This window comes from Camelus ferus, chromosome 11 (genome assembly GCF_009834535.1).
Source record: "Camelus ferus isolate YT-003-E chromosome 11, BCGSAC_Cfer_1.0, whole genome shotgun sequence".
In the NCBI taxonomy this organism is placed as follows: Eukaryota; Metazoa; Chordata; class Mammalia; order Artiodactyla; family Camelidae; genus Camelus; species Camelus ferus.
Window position 1 is genome coordinate 14784646 of NC_045706.1, and position 22535 is coordinate 14807180.

At 42.2% G+C, this 22535-nt stretch overlaps 1 protein-coding gene across 22 annotated transcripts in view; it reads left to right on the top strand.

The window, feature by feature from the left end:
• Window positions 1–22535, top strand: part of ABLIM1 (actin binding LIM protein 1) — a 282491-nt gene that overhangs the window by 227704 nt on the left and 32252 nt on the right. For 12 of the 22 annotated variants that reach the window (XM_032490845.1, XM_014558211.2, XM_032490844.1 and 9 more), the window contains 5 exons: window positions 4080–4167; window positions 7282–7340; window positions 10153–10236; window positions 19333–19410; window positions 20090–20245. In XM_032490845.1, the coding sequence (XP_032346736.1) occupies window positions 4080–4167; window positions 7282–7340; window positions 10153–10236; window positions 19333–19410; window positions 20090–20245 (465 nt within the window). The remainder of the gene's footprint in view (window positions 1–4079; window positions 4168–7281; window positions 7341–10152; window positions 10237–19332; window positions 19411–20089; window positions 20246–22535) is intronic. The other 10 variants (XM_032490859.1, XM_014558220.2, XM_032490846.1 and 7 more) reach the window with 1 other exon arrangement.

Genomic DNA, 22535 nt, shown 5'->3' on the forward strand with positions numbered 1-22535 from the left:
ACAACATTGTAAACTGACTATAACTCAACAAAATAAAATTTAAAAAAAATAATAAAATAAAAATAAAATTAAATAAATAAAAGAACAGGTGGGTTTGCATCCTGACTGTGCCTTGGTTTGTACCTGGCTGTAGTTGTGTGACCAGGGACAAGTTCAGAACCTCTCCAAGCCTCTGCTTCCTCCTCTATACAGTAGGGAATGATAGCCTTAGTAGGTTATTATGAAACAAATAACTAAATATTTATGACATTTAATGTGTGGAACAATGACTGACACAGAATAATCACAATAAAAATGTTCACTTTTATTGTTATCGTCACCATTAACATCATCTCTACTTCGCTGTAGGGTTTCCAAGAATTTGTGATTTGCCCAAGATCACATTTCCAGTACAAGGCTGGGATGAAAAACTCAAGCTTGGGTGTTATGACCCCAAGAGACAATGGAGTTTTTCCTTCTTGGTCTTTATTTCTTCATTACACAGTAAGATAAAAATGAATTCTTGTTGTAGAAGATCAACGCAATGCAGAAGCATACCAAGGAAATAGTGTCCCATCCCTACTCTTCCTCTCTTCCCACAAGTAGCCACAGAAAACTACTTGGTGTGCTTTCTCCCTGGTGTGCCCTGTCTTCTCCCCATGCAGGGCACACACATAACATCAATGTACATTCACATGTGTGTCCTCTCTGGCAGAAATCATAGAACAGTGCCTGACTTACAGGGCTGATGGATGGAAGTGCCAGGCAATATACTAGTCCTCTCATTAACTTCCTGAGGTCAGTACTATTATTCTACCCATTTTACAGATATGGAAGTGAAGATTAGAGAGAATGTCACCTTCACAAAACCACATAGAGCTGAAGCTGGATTTGAATCCAGTCAGACCTACCCCAGTACCTACACATTTTTGAGTCCTACTATACGTGGCTGTCTCATAGGCATTATTTTTCCATTTGATTTTTTTCTCTTAGTAATATTAGTTTGAACTCCTTCCATGTGAGTACATGTAAGTTTACTTTATTCTTTTGATGGATACATGTGATTCAATATTTTGTTTCACTAGTTTCTTATTTAAGTCATTTCTGTTTCTTTGTTCTTTCCCCTTATAAATAAGGTAGTACTGAATATCCTTAATCCATACACTTTTGGGCACAGCTGTGAAAATTCCTGCAGAATAGCTTTTACAAGTGGAATTGTTCAGAGAGTAGTATGTACATATTAAATTTCAATAAATATTGCTTTCCAAAAGTAATTTTGCTCACCAACAATGTGAGAATGCTAATTTCCTCATGAGTCTTTTTTTTTTTTGCCAGTTTGATAAAGAAAAAAAATCTTTTTATCTTTGCCAATTTGATAAAGAAAAAAATTTTTTAGTTGTGTTTCTCTGATTCCTGGTGGAGCTGAACTAATTATTTTGGGGGGTCATCTGTAGTTCCTCTGGAAATTGCCTTTTTCCCATATTACCATTTGTTTTTCATTATAGATGCTCTTTATATATTCTGGATAATAATCTTTCTTCTGAAATGCATGGCAAATATTTTATCCCTGTCTGCTACCTCTCTTCTAACTGTGCTTTATGCCTAGAGTGTGCATGTGTGTGTGTGTGTGTGTGTACAGTCAATGTCTGTCTTTATTGTTTCTAGGCTTTGCCCTGCTTAGGATAAAGCCTTCCTACCCCGAGTTTGTTAAAATAATCTCCTGTATGTTCTTCTAATATTTTTATGATTTTGTATCTATTTTTGACTTTGTACCTCTCTTGAATTTATTTTTGTATGGGTTGTGAGTTAGGAATCTAGATTTACCTGTCTCTAAGTGGAGAACCCATTATTCTCACCATCAATTGAATAATCCATTTTTTTCAACTCATTTGAAAACATCCCCTTTTATCAAAATTCTCTTGTGTAAGTATGGCTGTGCACTTCTCTTCTGTTCCCCTGCTTTATTTTCTATTCCTGAACCAACATTAAAACACTTGAATTATTTTAGCCTTGGAAGAACTTTTTAATTGGGAAGGGAAAATCCCCTTTCACTGCTACTCTCTTTTTCAAAAACAGTTTTTTTTATTTCTGTGCATTTTTTCCTCCATGTGAACTTGTAAAATCAGTTTGTCAGGTTCTGAAGAAGAAACTCCTGATTGATTGCCAATATTTTACATTAATTAGGTTTATTTTAGATAAATTGGCATCTTTACAGTATTTAGTTTTCCTATCAGAAATACCATATGTCTCTGTTTTAGTCTTTCATGTCCATCAGTTAAGTTCTACAGTTTTCCTTATGTACACTTTGCACTGAAGCATTTATTTGTTGCTATTATTTACAAATGGAATCCTGTCTTCCCATCACACAGACTTAATTTATATTGCTAATAAATAGGGAAACTATTGGGCTTATATATTAATTTTTAATCTAGCTACTTGACTGCACTCTTTTATTAGTGTCCTTTATACTTACTTCTTTTCCTTGATCTATTACATTGTCTGAGACTAAAGCAATGTTGAAAAGCATTGGTGAAATTGTCCATCTCTGCCTGGTTCCTATCTTTAATGGGAATGCTTCTAATGTTCCACCACTAAATATGGTAGATACATTTTATCAGCTTGAAAAAATTTCTTTCTATTTCTAGCTTACTGAGGGGTGTGCTTTTCACTGCAGACAGCACCAGATTCCTGTCAAGGGGCTTTCATTCTCCCCTACATTTTCCTTGAGAATTCAGAGATTGTCCTAACTGACTAGGACCTCCCAGCATTGACACCCCAGCTGACTCAACATGGTTTAGAACTGAGTAATATTTTCTCTCTTCCTCCTCTCAGTCACATAGGAAGGCTTAAGGGAAGGAGCTGCTTTGTGGTAATATTTCCCTTCACCACCACCACCACCACCACCACATCCTTTAGAGAAAAATAAACAAACAAACAAAAATACTGTGTGGATAAGAGCAAAATTCCACTTCTGGAATTTTCTGGCAGGCACCACTGGAAAGACTTCATTCCTGGCTTCTACTTTTAAATAACTTCCATTTTTTTCCCACTTGGCTATCTTGAGTAGCTGAACACCATCTCACACTCTAGTTGGCTAAGTGGTTTCATGGCTTCTACAGGAGGGTGTGAGAAAGGAATCACTACCTGACCTCTGATTTCCTGCAGGCCCAGGGTGCAGCCACTTCTAACTCTAGGCTCTCAGCACTGCCTTGCACACAGTTAATGCAAAAGAAATGTTTTCACAGTTGAGTAATGAAATATAATTACAGAGCACATTTGATCATTTTTAGGTGGTAAGTTTTCTTGCTTGGCTATGAACGAAAGGATCTTGTTCTGTCAAGCGTGCACTTGCAGCATGGCTCTAATGTGACTTGGCACCTGTCTCGAGAATTATCTGTGTGTCCAGTGACATTTTGCTTTGGGGAAGTCAGCACCTGCTGTGATGGCATCTGTCATATTTAAGAATGTGAAATGCTGATGAGTAATGCAGAGCCACCTCAGTAAAATGCCTTCTTTAGAAAACAATTAAAAGGAGACTTCAGCAAAAGATAATTGTATACAGCATAGAGGAGAATTGGGGCTTCTTCCAAGATAAAAAGCAGTCTCTCATCTTGATGTAAGCTGGGAAGATTTTATCATTTTCAGACTGTTCAGCTGAGAAAGCAAGAACCTGCTAAATAAGGAGCCTTTCTTTTTATTGCTGTAGTACAAACCAACACTGGCCTCCAACATCAATTCAGATGTTCATGTGTTTGAGGTGGAGTTTCTTGGGAGATGGAGTGGACTCATCTCAGGCACATGACGTGTAACTGGCAACCAGCCAGGAGCACGCAAGCCAAGAGAGAGCTGGCAGCCAGAAACCCCAAGAGGCAAGGCAGCCCCACACGGCAGGCATGAGTAGCTGGTCTCTGAGCCCCTCCCAGTTCCAGTGGGGGCAGCTTCAGCTTCTAGGGCTGTTGGTATAGGAAGTTTGGTCAGTTGGACAATTATTTTTTCCTGCCGTAGCCTCTTCTCTTTTCCTCTAACTTCCCATGTCCAGAAAAGAGGCTGGGAGCAGTGACCAGGAGTAGGCTAACTATCTCCTACCTCTTCTCCTCCAGGCAGGCGACAAACACTACCACCCCAGCTGTGCACGATGCAGCAGATGCAACCAGATGTTCACAGAAGGAGAGGAAATGTATCTTCAAGGTAAGGTGGACTCAAGAACCCAGTAAGTTCTTCCCACCTGGAGAAAGAAAGCCTTGCTGTAGTTTGTTTGTTTTTAGAGGAGGCATTTCATTAGCTACAAGGCTACCCAGAGCCAAGATGAATGTAGCCAAATGTTACCGCATCAGTTAGTGTTAATCAGCCAAGCATTTGACATGCTGGCAGTGAGCCTCTGAGGCTGTTAACAAATGAATCTGCTGCTTCTGGAATGAATGAACTGGACTTGATGTTTGGGGCTGTGGAGGTGTAAGGCAAGACTGAAAATCAGATATTCCTCTCCTGACCCCACCTTCAACCCCCTGGGAATATGCTTGGGAAACAAAAGATAAAAAGAGGAAAAGCCTTTCTAGAAATGCTACACAATGGTTGGCTACTTTGTCTTTTCTCACTTCACTATCCTGGGAGAAGGATTTTTTTGCAGGGGGGAAGGTGGGGTGTACCTCCCATGCTGCTCTTACCCAGGCTTTCAGGAAGAAAAATAATCTCATATTTTGTGAATTGCATAACAGATGTATTTCATCCCACTAAGATGGTATAACTGTCGTATTGAAAGAATGAGAGACAGAAAGTGAGAGAGAACACACTCAAAGTCCCTGAAAGAGAAATTGAGAAGTTTCTGGTGCCAAGAAAGTGCTCATTACCAGAGGGCTGGGTTTTTGTTTTGTTTTTTTCTTTTTTATAAAAAATAATTTAGAGAAATTTTCCTAGTGTACGAGTGTCATTAGTTTTTATCTCCTTCTCTAAAATTCTGAAGATGCCCAGAGAGCTTGAGGGGAGGGTTCTCCCCCAGTCAAACAGCACCATCTGTGCAAGCATTTTACTATTTTTAGCAGGAAAAGGAGTCATTAAATAGACAAGGGCTTATCAGTAAAAGTAGCAAGATCCGTAAGAGCTATTGCTTGTTCATTTTTGCTAATTACCGGGTCTCATCGGCCTTGGTGTGCCATTTCTTCATCTCTCTCTGCATGTAACACTGTGTGTAGTTTTAATGCATGGTTTGCTTGGCTCTCGGTTTTGTTTTTACGCAACTAAGAAAAGTCTCCAGAAAGAATTCTTAAGTATTAGAGCAAAGCTTTGGCTGCTCTTCCGTTAAAAATGCTATCTCTATGAGACACTGACAACCCAAACATCCTTTTCGCTTTAGAATGATCTCTCTGAAAAAGTATAATTAAAAATATCACTGAATTTTAAAAGTCCCCGATAAAGGCAAGTGACAAGCACCACGCCCGTGGTCTCACGTGGGCTTTACAGGACATATTTCCCCGAGGACAGTCTGTGAATCCGTGGGAGCAAGAGGCAGGTGTCACTTTCCATTTTCAGCATGGAGCAGATTGATTCTTCATTTGGTCTCCAGGCTCTGTTTTAGGTTTGAGTGCGTCAGTGACAGCCCTCAAAATCCAAGACCCATGAGTGCATATCACCCGTGCATCTGCTGAGAGCCAAGGCTCAAGGCTCTGGGTGCGGCTCTGCATGGTTATGTGGTTCTGGAAGCCGAGCAGAGTGATCTCAGGCTGCGCACAAGCACAGCACGTTCGTACGACAAGTAAACGGCTCTCAGTTAAGATGGGCTGCAGTCAGATTTCAGGGATTGTTGTAAATCCCTTCTGGAATTAGGCTTCGGCATTCTTCACCTGCCCTCGGCACGTCTTTGAAGAATGAGCAGTTTCATCTTCCCCAGCATCAGATGTCCTCTCTGGGTCACGTTCCCCGTGTGCCTGACCTCGGGAGAACAGTGTGATGCCGTGTGCACACCCGGGATTCTGGGCCAGGACTCCTGCTGCATAGAACCTCCACAGCACAGGCTGCCCCTGGGCCCGGCCCCGGCCCCCAGCCCTGGGCTCTCCACATTAAGAGGATGTCCTGTGCTTTGTCGCCAGCCCCAGAGTAAATGTTAGCGCTGAACAGACTGTGTGCCTGTCTGGTTTTTGTTTGTTTGATTTTTTTTTTTTTTGGCCCGGAGTTAAGCAAAACAGAAATGATTGTTAAATAGGGATTAAAGTATTATTCTGATATAAACTGTATTTTCCTAGTCATCAATTTAATAGTAGTTTAGCTCAGTTGGTATAAAATAATTCGAGTTATTTTAATTTGATAGCTTTCTGAGTACACACAGATTGCTGCTTGAAGAGAGAAAGATTTCAACAGCGAAATGCAGGGAGTCTAATATTCATACTGAGACTCTTATTAAATTTACATCATTCGCTGATGGCTTTCAATTTAGTAACTTTATTTGCTCAAGTCTTTTTAAGTGCCCCTTCAAGCTCTTCTGTCCATCCCCACATTTGGACGTACCCTTATTGGAACATAGGACGTGCATATAGGTCTTATCCATAGTCGTATGACTGCATGTATTATTTATAGAGGCATCTGAAGTCATATAGGCAGGCACTGGATTCTTATAAGAGCTTTCTGTTGAGTATTAAGTGTTTTGCTTAGTTCTCTGCTACTGGTACCCTCCAGGAAGGTGCTTTACAGTCCTAGAGTGAGGCATTAATCCAGGAACACAAAATGATGATCAAGTAGTAACTTCACTAGTTTAAAACTGAAGACTTTTTAAAAGTTAATTAAAAGGTTAAAAGTTAAAGGAAACTTTTGAATTTCGAATGTAACTTTCAACCTTTCTGCCAGTTGGATTGATTTCCTGTATCTGTGTACATGACTATGGATAATTGGATCAACAAAAAAAATCCAGTGAGGTTTGCTTCTGGATGTAGCCGGTCTGGTTTGACTTTATTTCCCTCTAAATTGCTTGATTGTTTTGATGGCTTGTGGCTTGTATTTCTGAAATTAAACGCAGCTGTTAGTAAGCACGCAGACATTACTTTTAAAAGATAATGATATGGTTTTTAAAAATCACCACCACCCAGTCGAGAATTAAATGTCTCTTTCATCAAAACATTCTTGTGCCCAGTTAGTGGTCTCTGTGGTCTAGGATTATGAGTTTTATAGAACAAGCTCAGACGAGATGAGGGAAACTGACCTGGAGTTGGAGTTGTGATGATTCATTTGGGCACAGGCCGTTCTCAGAGGGTCTGTTTACTAGGACTGTGGCTTCTTTCTATTTTCTTAATTCTTAGCTGTGCGTTGTCTTTCCAGGTTCTACCGTTTGGCACCCCGACTGTAAGCAATCCACCAAGACGGAGGAAAAGCTGCGGGTAAGGAAGCCATTCGAGCTGTGATGCCTGATGCTTGGGACTGGAGTTTGGATGAAATTCCTTTATGATTTTTTTTTTTTTTTTTTTTTTTTTGCTCTACAGCAGACCAAGTTGAAAGGCCATTTGGCCAGAAAAGGAGGTTCCCTCCTACCTTAAATTGATTGTGGGTTTTGTTCCAAATGCTCGTGTTGGACAAAATAAGCCTTGCCTCTTGAGTCAGGTTCTTAGGAAAGCATTCAAAGGAGAAGTCAGACTTTACAAGTGTTTCATCAAATTCTAGGTCCAACATCTGGTGACCTCCTCACCAGGCTTTTTTGGGCTTAGTCCAAAATGCACCACTCCAACCCAACCTCTGCAGCCATGGCTCAACTCTTGCTACATTTTACTAGCCTCTCAAGTCCAAATTGCCCGAGTGGCCTCCATCTCCAAAAGCTGATGATTTGTCAGATAAAACCTTTGGGGACAATCAGGATGAGCCCAGATGTGACAATGCGAATAAGTGTTCTTGATTGTTTCTGTCACTCAACCTTAAGTAGCACCAAAATGATTCCATAAACCATCCTAGAACATTGAGCACATGGGCAAAAGTTCTCTCTCACTTGTACAGCCTTCTGTACAATACTCAGATCACCTCCAGATGACAGTATTTTATTTGTTTCAGAGGCAAAGAGCTGTACACAGTTGGAGGGCCATGATCATAATCTGTATCTTACTCAGATGCCCCCAGTTTCTCACCTGGGAGTATTTTTCAGAGCAGTAATCAGACTGGACTCCAGTCCACTGTCTCTAAGATAGTTTAACTATCTTAGTGGGACCCTTGGAAAAAACTGGAGTTCGACTTCTCCACCTTAGGGAGTAGAGTGTCTCAGGGAAAAGAATGGCCCAGACTTATTTTGGAAGCCAGACTCTAGAAAGTAGTATCATTTCATCTTGATGGAGCTATGTATGTAATCCCCAGCAGTGCACAGATGGTCCATCACTGTGACCTAGCCACTAAGGTGTCACTGCTGAAGGAGTGACTTGTCTTCAGAGAAATGATTATCAGCAAGACCCAACTTTTTTTTTTGGCCTGCCACCCTGGGAATGTCAGCTCTTATTTTCGCTTTCCACTATCTTCCCTTTATTCTCAATGAAGCCCATGTCTGCCTGGGAGCTTTATTTTTCTTTTGCTTTTTTTCTTTTTCCCTCCCCTTCATTTATAAGATCAGAGGGAGATATTTTGCCATTCAGATAAGTTAGAAACTTGTCCCTTGCCTGTGACCCTGAATAAAAGGACTTGTCTTAGAATTCACAATTAATGTGAGCATATTTTAAGTAGAGGGGGAAGAAAATCACTTTTCTCAAACTAATTGATTAAAGACCAAACTGGAGAGGAATTTGTCCACCAGTATTAGAATGATTTGGTCCTTGTTTCAAGGTACACCTTCAGGTTGTGTGTGTGTACTTAACTCTCTAGCTCATCAACCAGGAACGGTCACCAGACTCTGGGATTTGAGAGAATCCATGGATGCTTTGAAAATGGGGTATCATTGGTGAGGGGAAGGGTATAGCTCAGTGCTAGAGTGTGGGCTTAGCATACAAAAGGTCCTGGATTCAATCCCCAGTACTTCTGTTAAAACAGTAAATAAATTTAAAAAAATACCTCCACCCAAAATTAAAAAAAAATTTTTAAAGATTAAAAAAAGAAAATGGGTTATCATTATAAAATACTAGAACATTAAAGATAGTGCATATTGTCACTTGTATTATAAGAATGTAAAATTCACATCAGAACTTGTGGATGCTACCCCCAAACCACCCAGCTAGCTAGCGGTTTGCACTGCCTCTGCAGTATTGCCTTCAGTTTTTTGAATAATCATTTTTACTTCATCTCTGATGAAGTCTTTTGGGAGACGAGAAGAATGCTAACGAGGCCAGACTGAATAGACCATGTCTTTTCTCTGTAAGGATTGCTTGAGTTTGCAGGTTGTGTTACTAAAATGATTTTGTTTTTAATATCAACACTGTTGATCGCATCTTGATGGAACTGTTTTGGATAAGCTTACAAAAACAACTAGTGAAATACTTCCACTCATTCTGGCCAAGAGGAGCTGTTGTTTTTTTCTTCCTTTAATGAAACTTTCCAGAGAATTCCAAAGCTCTTCTCCTAAAGCCAGCACTTACCACTTAGGGGATTAGGCCAGCCTCTGCTCCCTCACCCAGCAGTAAGGAGGACCATACATCTCTGCAGGGAAGAGGTTCTGATGCGCCCCAAGTGGGATACATGCTGACGTTGGTGGGGCTTAAAAAGGGGTAGGTTTTGAAGAAGGGAGTAGATCTTGTGATCTCTTAAGGGTGTGTCTACAGATCACAGTCTTGAGCCAAGATTTCCAGGCTGTCACATTAGTGCAGTTACCATAGCAAAATGAAAATGTTTTAAGAATCTTTCAGTAACCCCACTGAGTAATCCACATTCTCAGCATCTCAAGAACTTGTAGGGCGTTTCTAACAACAGATTTTTAAGAACAGCGGTTGCAGTGGCTTCTTACCCTTCATATATAAGAATGTCTAAGCCAAAATAAATGGAAAGGAATGATAAGGGGTTGGAACATAGGGAAATATACTGCAACTTGAAGACCAGTTACTCTGCTTTTCAACATGGACCCCAAAATATGCACACAAACATACACACAGACGTCAACTCAAGTGATATCACTTGTTGCTTACTGTCAAGTTAGTTTTCCTAAGGGTCTTTGCTTTTTTTAATAGTGTTTCTGAATTGAGGCTATTTGTTTGTTTATTTCATTCTTCCCTTTTTCATGTTTCATGGCAGCCACCAAACATTCGTCGCTCTCCATCTGCTTTCTTTTATCCCAAAAGTCTGATTCGACGCACAGGACGGTCCCCGTCTCTGCAGGTTGGAGCTGCGTCCGGGCGGAGGCTGGAGCCGCCGTCCTGGGCCCCAGGCTTCTGTTGCTTTTCCTCCCTGTGCTGCTTTCCCCGCATAACTCTCAGCTCCCGCAGAGGCAGATGCTTCTTCTCACCCCACGGAGTGCATCTCACACTCTGATTCCGGCTGTTTTCTTCTCTGGACAATGTTTTCCTTTAGAGCAGCAGCTAAAGCATTGTCTTCAGTGCAATGAGCAGCCAGCACATTAGTTGTGTGTTGTGTGTTCACACATTTGTTTGCTGAACACATATTTGCCAAGCATCTGGGTATAGTCAGGAAGAAAAGACAGGTACATAGTTATAATATGATACAGAAACGTACCACAGGATATGGATCGTGAAGATCAGGGAATGTCAGGTGAAGAAAAGGAGCCCGAGGGACACTTCCTGGGAGGAGTGGTCTTTGAGTTGCATTTTGGAGACTGTGTGAGATTTGAACATGTAGAGATGATGAGAAAGGGGTGGGCCTGGTGATGAGAGCTGGGGAAACGCCGCGCTTGGGGAGGGAGGGGTTTGGCTCAAGGAAGGAGTAGCAAAGTGGGAAAGGAAACAAACAAGACCAGGTCCTGCTCTGCAGAGACCGGGGGATATACATAGATGCCCGTCGGCTCTCCCTAAGAATTCCCATGAAGTAGCTCTCCTTTCCCACCTTAAAGATGAAGAGACCGAGACCCATCGTAGTTAACTAACTTCCCCAGAGTTAGCAGCAGTAACGGTGAGCCCATCACTCAGGTTTTTTCCTTGTTCTACAAGGAGAGAGTGAGAGAGAAATCTGGGAAGACAAAAAGAGGAGAGCACGGAAGACTGGCGAGTCCGACGGTGCATCAGGCAGAGATGGTGTTTAAGGGCGGCGCCCACTGCCCAGAGCATCCTACAGGAGCTGGGAGGGGACTCGGCCAGCTCTCCAGATGAGCAGTGAGGCAGGAGACTGTTTTCCCTGCACACGCTTGACCTTCTTTCAGCGTTTCTTAGAATCAGATGAAACCTTGGCCCTTGAAATTACGAGTGACTTCACAATCCCGTCTTTGTCCAGATGAAACCCATTTTGTAGGGGCTGTTGACAACTCAGGGTTGCAGCACAGCTCTTTAGTCTGGCCTTTGTGCCTCGGCCTGTTGCCTGTGCCTGCCAGGCTGCACTGCGGCCGAGAACAGTTTGGGTTTGAATCTACTTACATTAAAACTTCTCTTTCTTTAAATGACTTGGAAGATACTTAGAAGTACAGAGATTCAGAGTGGAAAGAAACCTTTTAGACACCAACCTGCTAACTTTTCTCATCTGTAGAAAGAAGTCGGCCCAACGCTATGCAGATTATGAGCAGCAAGACTTAACTGCAGATTCCAGGCCTGGGGTGCATTGCATTGGCCTGTGATGCTGGATGGATTACATCCAACGTGTATTTGTCAGATAATCTTCCTCTATCTTAAAGTTGGGGGGCAGGGTTTCACATACACTGAACTCATAATGTCATGAATCCAAGAAACAGCCAAAGATCGTTCCCACTGCAAGTCAGTGCTCAGAATTAGTGCCTACTTGGCAAGAAGGTGCTTTTTCTATAGCTTTTGGGGTTTTTTCCCCCAAAAGTACACTTTATAACTCAAATAGTGTTCTATTTTATTAGCCTAAGGCTATCGCCAAGTAATTCATTTTCACAACTTGAGAAAAATACCATCATCAAGTGTGAAATTTTTGGGTTTGCTCCAGATCATTAAGTATAAGAGATGTAAAGCATCTTGAGAAGTGATGGGTTGGTGGAGGAAAGACAGAGAGAGAGGTCTGTTTTTAAAAACCTCTTTCTTCCTATCCTGTTGTTCAAAAGAGGCATCTGATTCCCATTATCCAACCTTAAATATTGGTGAAGTCAACCGTAGCCCCATCACAGAAAAGCATAAACAGCTTGGGCCCTGGCAGAGAAAATGGGCCCTTTGACAAGGCCTCCCTTCACCCATTGGCCATTAAGGAGCAGTTCACCAGAGCCTTTGAGAAGCCTGAAAATGCCAAAGCAATTCTCAGGTCACCCGGACGTTTTGATCTTCTAAATGCTGTGGCTTACACAGCAGCTCATCATCTCAGCAGATCAGGTTGGTGAAAACACCTTTAGTTGTTAGCTAAACTGTACTCCTTGCAGGGACATTCAGCACTCCATGCCCCAGAAATAAGCCTGGCTCTGTTGTGGAGGAAAGTCATTTTATTATTTTTATTCTGAAATCCCCCGCTTCTTTCCTCTTGATGAATTTTAGGTAAAAGAAGTTGATGAAAATATAATTACCTAAGAAAAACACACTATGATTTTGCTTACTCAGAAGAGTTTTAGAGGAATAGTAAATTTTGACTGTAGGTAAAAGTCAGTACTAAGCATTTGTAATTCCTTGTTGTGATTCACTAGAGACAAAGCACATGATATTCCCAGGATCGCGTTTGTAACAATCGAGTGGATCACTTGCTTTCATTCTAAAAAAGGGCTTTTCTGCTGTGCCTTTGGAGGCTAAAGCATGAATGACTGCCATTCAAAATGGGCATGAGATTTTTTTTTCTTCAGAAACTAACATTCACTGTATTGTAACGTATGCACTTGCAAACCTGTCATATACCAAACACTGTGTGTATATTTCTACAGAGGAGCTAATTAGAGGCTTTAAGTATGTCTAGAACAAGGAAATAGTGTTGTTGGTTATTGTTTTATTAATGTTGCTACCATACATACTGCTTTTTTCCCCCAGCTTTTGCTTTGTTTGGATAGTTTATTGTTTTTGATGTGTCTTTACAATTCATCAGAACATATAGGTGTTCAGATTTGTACTTTAAGGACAGAGAGGCCTCTTGGCCATGGTAGAGGCAGTTGTGCAACGTGCCCAGAGAAGGGGATGTGTGCCAGTGAGCCCTTCCTACTTCCTCGCAAACACAAATTTCTTTTTCTAAAGGGAATTCCTTTCCTGACTTAGCAGTGAACACTTAATATATGCAGATTTTAAAAGTATTCCTTCTTCTGCAGCTATTACCGCCACCTTGTCTAGTGAACTTCAACAGAAACCCAAGGCAGGTACTGTCCACCTTAGCAGCACTTCGTATAAGGTGTCAGTCACCTTATATCAGTAGTTGCCCCATAGGTGTTCATCCGATCTCTCTGGTCTGGTTGCCAGTTGCCTGTAGTTTCTCTCCCTTCTTAGAGCATGGCTTTGGATGAATGCAAATTAGATGAACGTAGTTGTTGCATCCCTGTTCCTGCTGAGTGGGGGGAGGGCAGGGACAGCAAAGAGCTCTCCCACAGTTTCCTGCTAAGAAGGGACCAGGCGTGCATGGTGGCCCATAATTGAAAATAAATGGAAAATGTCATTTCCCTGCTTAATCTCCAGGCAGAGCTCTGGTAAGTGTTTTTAATGGTCAGTATCTGAAAAACGATGAGAACTGGGGTGGAAATATAAAAAATTCTCTTCCATGTAATTTACCTTCTGTGATTGTGCCTTCGGAATTGACAAAAGTTGTAGAACAGATGGACGAAGACCAGGCGTAGGGGGAAATGTCAAGTGAAAGGTAGTCAGAGGGATTTTTACAAAGATTTCGTAGAGAAAACAAAGAGATGTGCGTTTTCAAGCATCTACTGTTAATGGTCAGATGCCATTTTTTCTTTTTCCTGTTGAAATGAACAACTTGTCTTATGGTGAGATCTCTCTTTGTTGATTTTTTTTCCTTTGAGAAAAACAGAAAGCCTTTTTGGAGCCAAAAGTAAGTATATGAAGATGTGCTGGAGAAATAAATGTAGATGGAAACCCCTTCCTCACGCGAGATTGAGGACCACCACATACAACTAGAAGCTTCTTACTGAAGGGGCCTTTCCTCTTGTTGCCAAAACAAGGATTAACTTATTTGCCTAATCTTGTTGGCAGAATACTTTGAGAGATCACAGCCAGTCTAAAACCCTTCCTATGTCTACCTTGTTTTTTCCACCCTTCCTCCTACTCTTTTTTTTTCCCCCCAAAGATGGCATCAAAAGAAAGAATTGAATTTTTCCAACTGTACTTTCAAGTTGTTTTTTTTCTGTAAGGCATGAAAGAAAGAGGGATTAAAGGAGAGTAAGTAAATTATATCTGCTTTAACAGGTCCTTGTTTCCTTTTCTGTGTACAGCAGAGGTGAGCATACCTCTGGGGATAAATATTTGAAATTATCTTCATTTATAATATAGGCAAGAGGATAATTTTGTTCATCGTAACTCTTGTAGAGAATGCCAGAAACAAAGGCTATGGACCTCTTTGGGTTATTGACTTAATTTGGTGAGTCAGTATTGTTTACTTGGCTATTTGAACAGCTCGAAATACTAATTTGGGTTAAATAATTGCCCCTAAGGCTCATGTGGGAACATAGGTCATCTGTAACTTTGTAACAACCCAAAGAGGTGACACTAGAATTAAGTTAATGATAAACAAGAAGCTGTCAGTGGGATTTGAAACAGGGAAAACATGTCAGTAAGTTGTTGGTTTTGAGGTGAAGGTGAGCTTTAATTTGAGTGACTGGATCTGAGCTGCTATGTTGGAAGACAGCTTTGTGCCTTTTGAAGATGAAAGCCATCAGAGACCCTCAGCAAGTTATGTTTTAACTAGGGGGAAAATACAGCTAGAAGGAGAAAAGGGGTCCTTTTAGTAATGCAGAAGGCGTTCATTGAAAATTCAGCATGTTTATTGCCTCTCTTATTTTAAAATACTTCTCTCAAATTACATTTGCATTTGGTCTTGAACCATTTGGATTTCTTTTGTCCTATGATGTAATACTAGGATTTGGCTTTTTTTTTTTTAATTAACCCCTTAAAACACATTTAAAAAATAAAATTCACCGTGTTTAGAATTCTACATGGTTAGAACTGAAATTCTAAATATTTAAGATGAAAACTTCAACAGTAATAGTCTAGTTTTTAGAAGTAATGTTATTATCTTCATAAGGGAGAGACCTCTACCCTCTGCTGGTTGAGCAAATACACCGTGGGAGCCAGGAGGGGCTGTGGCCAAAAGCAGGCAATTTGTGTGTGCCGTTTAAGCTTAGAGCACAGTTCAAGAGGCAGCAAACCAGAGCTGCTGTGGCAGCTAAGACAGGCCTGTGCAAGCTCTTTGCCATCCGGTGTGGAAAGGCGTTAGTGACTAGAGCCCAGATGTGAGCAGGAAGTCACCGTCCGGGGAGGATACAGAGTCACTTCCTGGAGTTCTCCAGAAGGGGAAGGACATCTCTCAGCTCCAGGTGCATCTGCTGCCCCACGTGCAGAGATAATTAATGTCTCTGAGTTCCGATGGGAAGGCGTCCAAGGGTGGTAGGTACAGAGAACTCTAGGGAAGTCCCGTCTACAGAGCTCACATCTGAAAGGACTACCCTGTTGTGCAGAGCCAGATAGAGGCAGCGCTGGCCTTCGTTATAGGAGACGAACTGGCTAAGAACTCCAGTCTGATGTCAGGTGTCTGGGAAATGCTGAATAGTTGCCATGTGCCAGGCAAGGTGCTTGAAGCTTTATGCGTAGCATCTCATTTATCCCTATGAAGTAGGTGCCGGAAATACCGTCTCCTCCATTCTATAAGGAGAGAAGTTGAAGCTCAAGGGAGTTAAAAGGGGGAAGAAAAGAGAGAGAGAGAGGAAAGAAAAGGACAAGAGACACTCATGTAATGTCACACAACTAGTAGAGCCAGTGTGTGAACCAGGGTATTGGACTCCAGAGCCAGCCTTTTAACCCCACTGGGTTAACCCCACTAGATTATACTAGACAGAGTTATGTGTTATCCCACTATTTCATTTTAAACAAATAATGGCCAAAGTAAGCAAATAGGCAAGCAAGAAGGTAACCCAACCCATAAACAAGATGCCTGCAGAAGTAAACTTTACAGTAAGGTTAGGAGGTCAGAAGAAAATGAAGGCAAACAGTGGCAGATGCAGTGAGAGAGAGAGCAGGTTCCGAATCTCTGAGAGACAGCTGGAGCATTCCTCCAAGACGCTAAGTTGATTGATGGTACACCTGGCACAGGGAGCTCTCTGACAAGGGCCAGAGCAGCCGCGGACTTGGTGAACGTCAGCTTGACTTTGAAAACTGACTATGAATCTCTGAAATCTTTATTTTGGAATCAAAGAACTCAGGGCAGGTGTATGCAAATTGAAGGTAATTCCAATCTGAGATCTGAGAATCTTTGAAGAATTAATCGGACTTGACAAGAATTCAGATCATCGGAGAACTCTTAAAACCTTTAGTGCAGCAATATTAACAGGGTAAATGAGCATGATAAATGCTTCTGAGAAAGCCTGTGTAACTCACAGAGCACTGTGCAGTGAAGAAGGAAGGGAGAGAGAGAGAGACAGCTGGGACAGGCTAGTTCAGCCAGGAGACCTTTTCCTTCTGTTGTCATCCCTGGAAGGGAGCAGGAGAGACCCCTTCCTGACGCATGCTCGCATGCTCGCATTCTCCTGTAACTGTGTCCCTATCAGTGTGTGCAGGACACGCGAGCACAAAACACTTCAGAGCCATCCCCAGGTGCATCGTTACAGCAAAGACAGAATGTATCCCTGACCCACATTTGGCAAAAATAAGGATGAGTAACATGGGAGAGACCCCAAATCTCAGCGTGCACTTAGGCTATTCCCACAGTGTCCTCGCTGCTTGTTAATGAAAACAAGGCTTTGTCATAGCAACGCCAGCAACCGAAGACGTCTGACTGTCCTGGGGTACACCCTGTCTTAACCCATCCACCCCAGCGCTGAGCTGTTGCAGGCTTCTGATAAGCTGGTGGCAGTAAAACCATTTTCAGTTAGCAGGCACTCTTTTCCACCAGTTCATCTCGATATTTTTCTCTTGCTTTCACTTTATTTGTCCCAAAGCTATGTTGATGAGAAATAAATGGTCACACTCGCCTGACAATATGGGCAAACCATTTAGTGCTGGGACGAAGAGCTTGGGCTCTGCCTCCTGACTGGCTTCAAATCTTGACACTCGCCTACCTGTACATGACTCTCCCCAGATCCATAAAATAGGGTTGGTAGCAGAACCTACTTCACAGGGTTATTGAAAGAATTAAATCCGATCATTCCTGGGAAGTGCTCAGCACAGGGCCTGCCACGTGGGATGTGGGCAGTTCATGTTAGGTGCTATTCATCTTCTCATGACATCTCTTTTAGGAGCGCTGCGTGGTGATGGTGTCACTTCGCTTGTTTTGATTGGGAAATGGACTGAGAAGTCGGACTTTTTGAGTAGTGTTTTTATGTGACGCCTTTTTTTTTTTTGCATTGTACTCAGATTTGGGAATTTTCTCATTCTGAGATATGCCTGTGATTGGAAAATTGTCACTCTAGGAGGAAACTGCTTGTATGTGGCAGGTCTTGGAGAGGAGGGCCAGACGTGTGGAGTGTGAGTTCTCCAACCCCTTCCACCCTTGTATCTCAAAGATACCGGGGACACTGGTGAGAAAAATTGATCACAGCCTTCCAGCAAATTCTTACTGTCAGAGTGAGTCTCATCACTGCCTGACCCGAGTTGGCCAGACGGGTTTGCTTTCATTGTTTCCGATGTGAGTTACAAAGTGATGCCACATCCTTGTTTTTAGGAGGTTTTGGTTTTGGTTCGGTTTGGTTTGGTTTTGGCTTAGTTACCCTCATATTCAAGGTACCAAAATATCAGGAGAAACAGTCCTGAAGAGGAAAAGTTCTGTTCCTAACATAGAACTATAAATTATCCTCTCCAAGAAATAGCTGCACGGAGGGGACCAAATCTTCCGAGACCAGGCCTTTGATTTTTCTTTGCAGAGCTTTCTAGAACATACCAAGCAGAGGTGGGGGGCAGTTAATCGTAGTTCGTGCATTTCTCTCCCCCTCCTGTCACCACGCACTCTCTGGGTCTTCTAGGTCTGTATGACAGTATCCAGTTGATTTTACCTTCCCTAGTGGCCGACCACTAACCCTACCTCTGACCTGCCGTGCGGTTAGGCTCGCATCATGCAATTAACATGAATCGAAGTACCCACAAACTGAGTATTTATTTACAAATAATAAATTCTAGCTCATTCCCTCAGCACATATGTATGCCTTCTATGTACTTGTGCAAAACATTGTGCGTATACAGTGGTGAGGGAATAAACCTTCTGAAAGCAGGTATCGTAACTAGAGGTACTGAGGGAGATTGACACGATGATGAAACCGACAAATACAGGATTATTAAGCATTATCCATGAAGGAAAAAGTAAGAGTGATACTATGAGAGAAAATGGCAAGGTTATCAGCTCTGGATTGAAAGATCTGGGGAGAGTAGAGCTCAGTGGCAGAGTGTGTGCTTAGCATGCCCGAGGTCCTGGGTTCAATCCCTAGTACCTCCTCTGTTAAAAAATAAATAAATTAAAATAAATAAATACATAAATAAGTAAACCAAATTACCTCCCCCCAAACAAACATACAAAAAGATCAAGAAAGGTTTCTTTGAGAAGGTGATATTTAAGCCAAGATTGAAGGAGGGAAAAAAAAATCAACCAAGTAAAAGTGGAGATCAGGGCATTCCCAGCAGAGGAAGCAGCAAGGGTAAGAACCCTGTGGGAGTGATACGTACCATGTCCTGTGAGTGATGGGGGAGGAAGGCAGGGACAAAGTCCCGAGGCCCTGGGAGTTGTGATTTTATTCTAGATGGACGCGGACGCCAAAAGCAGGATAGTGATAAACCCAGTTGTGTTCTTCAAAGAGCTCTCTGGCCTCTGGGTGCCAGGGGGACTTGAAGAGGACAAGAATGAAGGCTGGAAACCCACAGAAGAGGCCACTGCGATAGTGCAGACAAGCAGAGGTGGTGACTGGGGGCGGGATGGTGGCAGTGGAGAGGGGGAGGAATGTGCTCGCAGGTGTGGTGAGGGACAAGTGAAAAAAGAAGAGCCCCTGAATGCGTTTTCCAGGCTGGTGGCACAACCAGTTCTCACTGACTTTTCTTGGATGCATTTTCCCTTTTTGAGAAAAGTTAAAGATCTTTCTCTTTTTAACCAGCTTAGTTTTTAGGAAAGTGTAGGGACTTAGGCCAGGCTTGATTCTGAAGCCATGGTCTGGAATCTGACAAGTCACTGTTTATTTTACAGCCTACCAGGACTTCCTCCGAAAGCATCTATTCTAGACCAGGCTCCAGTATCCCTGGCTCTCCCGGTCACACTATATATGTAAGTACTGGGAGAGAGACTTCCGGGACAGGGAAGGTGGCAAGGTGGTGAGAGTGGGCTGGATGATGCAAAAGAGAGTAATTCAAGATGATTTCTATTTCTGTGATGAAATCCAGTTTTCATTTTTGTAGGTCAGTTTTACATGTGAATGTGACCACTGGTATAGAGTAATCACGTAGATGACCTAAAAATGCAGGAATATGATGCAGGACCTAAAAAATTGGTTGTACCTAATTTGCAAATAGATACTTGAGGATTAATTATACATTTTATAATGCTGATACTGAGTGTTCTTAAATTCTGCCACGAAGATCTTTAAATATTTAGTTTTTTAAATATGCAGTTCTTGTTTTTAGCCATCTGGGAGAATTGTTTTTGACCATCTGTTTAAGCTTTTCTTTCTTAATAAATTTAGAAAATTATCCTGAAGTTTTGCAGACTTCTCTACTTGATGGAATCTACATAGGCTTTTTCCAAAGCTTTTGGTGACTTTATTTAAAAACATGATTAATATCTGGTATAAACAGGCAATTTTATAAAGAGTATGACCATGCTAAGCAAAGTGTTTTGGGTTTTATTTTTAAGATCTTCACTTTTTAAGCAGGACATAAGATGCACTAAAATAATTCCCCGAAGATGAGATGGCAGTGTAATTTTTCCTTCTGTTTAACTTCGGCAGGCAAAAGTGGACAATGAAATCCTGGATTACAAGGATTTAGCAGCCATTCCCAAGGTCAAGGCAATTTATGACATTGAACGTCCAGATCTCATTACCTACGAGCCTTTCTACTCTTCGGGCTATGATGACAAACAGGAGAGGCAGAGCCTGGGAGAGGTAATAAGTTCCCAGAAGTTGTGAGTGAGAGACTTATTTCTCTTTTGTCACATTTATAAGAGCTACTGATTGGAATCAGAATAAATCAGAGAGTCCTTCTGATTGCCCACAATTTGCAGGCTTCTATACCAGGTGCTCTGAGGTAGTCAAAAACCTATCACAGCATCCCTGCCCTTGGGAGGTGATGGAGAGGTAGGGGAGCAGACCAACCACAGAAAATGCATAAGCATTAGTACCAGGTTGTAGGGTACAGAACCAGCATTCCGGGACGGAAGCCCAAGTTGTCAGGGGAGAGTCTGTGGGCGGGGCAGGGGGAATCATGGAGGGAGGGTCCGCGGTGGGGGCGGGGGCATCTTGGTCTCGGGCACCAAGATGGGGACCATGAGGAGAGAGACCATGACATCATGTGGACCACGAGGAGAGAACACACCCCCTACATTTGGACAGCTTTAGTTTTCAGCATTGCAAGACAGAATGTGCAAGAAAAGAAAAAGCAGAGAGAGTAGGGCCATGACACAGCACAGTGGTAGGAGCCCGGGTTCTGGAATCAAGGCACCCGGACTCAGCCTAGGCACTCCACATGCTGGCTGTGTGACTTTGACTGTGAAACAACCATTCTGATCCTAGTTTTCTCGTCTGTAAAACAGATAAGATGACAGAATCCACCTCATGGGGTGTTAGGTTAAAATAAACTATTAAAGATTAATATCTGTGTATGTAGATAATTTATCATCTGTTAAAGCCAATATCATTAACGAATTATTAGAGCAATTAACAGAGAGCCAGACTTGGGGTAAATGTTCAGCAAATGGAAGCTACTACTCTTGTTTCCACCTGTCCTCCTGGGGCTTATTAATGCTCTCCCGACATTCATGGCCCACAGGCTGGAGCGCAGCCTCAGCCCCTTGGTGTCCTCCCCTCCCTGTCCCCGAGGTCACGTGGGCTCTGGTCTATTTCCCGTGGCCTACTCAACTCACTCTCATTTTTTCCCCTTTTTATTTTTTTTTTTAAATTGGAGTCATCTATAGACTGACTTGAGTTCACTCAGAGGTGTTTCCCAAGTAGTGGACTGAAATGAGCCATTCAACCAAGGCTAAAACCGGCAGTAAACTATCTGTAAACTATCACAGTGCTTTGAGATCTTAGATGAAGAAAGGTCATGAGGACGTGGTGATTCTGTTTAATTTATTCTCAATATCTAGGTATAATTTTATTTTATAATTACATGTATGTTTAATTATAGTTATATATATTTTATATATAATACATATATACGTATATATATTTCTTTTTATTTCTTATTATCCAATCTGGGTTTTTATTCCTGAGCATAGCCCTGCATAGAAATGCTCCTTTGGGCAGAAAGCGGTGTTCGTTTTTGTGTAGTGCCACCTAGTGGTCCCATCCCTGTAACTGCATCTACAGCAGCTCTCAAATGCAGATTGATAGGCCTGGGTTGTTCAGTTGCTTTTGGACTGCGCAGAGTTTCATAGGGGATAAAGTGCGAAGGAAGATTCCTGAACAGATCGTACAGGGGCTGGTCCTAGAGCAAGGAGATGAGGACCTCCTAGTGTTCCAGTCATACGAGCAAAGGGGAGACGAGTGGTTTTATGACATTACAGATTTGGCAGATGTGTGTATGTTTCTGTCTTTACCAGTGGCTCCATTTTGGGCAGTAAAATGAAGCCTGAAAGTTTGGGCTTCGAAGTGAACATTTATGGGTTTAGGACCAGACTCCAGTATTTACTCTCCGTATGACTTTTGGGAAAATTACATATTTCAATCTCCTTATCTGTGAACTCAAGATAATAACACCACCTACCTTAGAGGCTTTCTGTAGGGATTAAGTGAAATATTTAGGTTACAGCAGAACCTGGCACATAGTAGGTACTCAACAAAAATGCTGGCTGTCATCATAATCAGCACTGTTACTGTCACCACCTAGAATGATGACCTGTGGGTTTCTCTGAGCATAGAGTCTGGATGGGAGGATGCCCCCACCCCGATAGGAAGTCACACGTATCTGTGAACTCTTCCCCAACACGTGGATCTGACAACTTAGAAGAGTTTACAAGCTACTCAGTTATTTATTCCTTCAGTTATTAACACTTATTCCATAGAACCCATGTATTGCCATTTTAGAAACACTAGAAGAGCAAGCTTGAAGTTCTGTGTAGCCATCTGTGCCTTCAGAAAGCAGTAGTGTGGATGCAGAAGGCTGCAGTCAGCAGGCGCAGACCTGGCTCCTGCCCTCAAGGATCCCGTCTTCACTTGGCTAAGCCACCCCAGA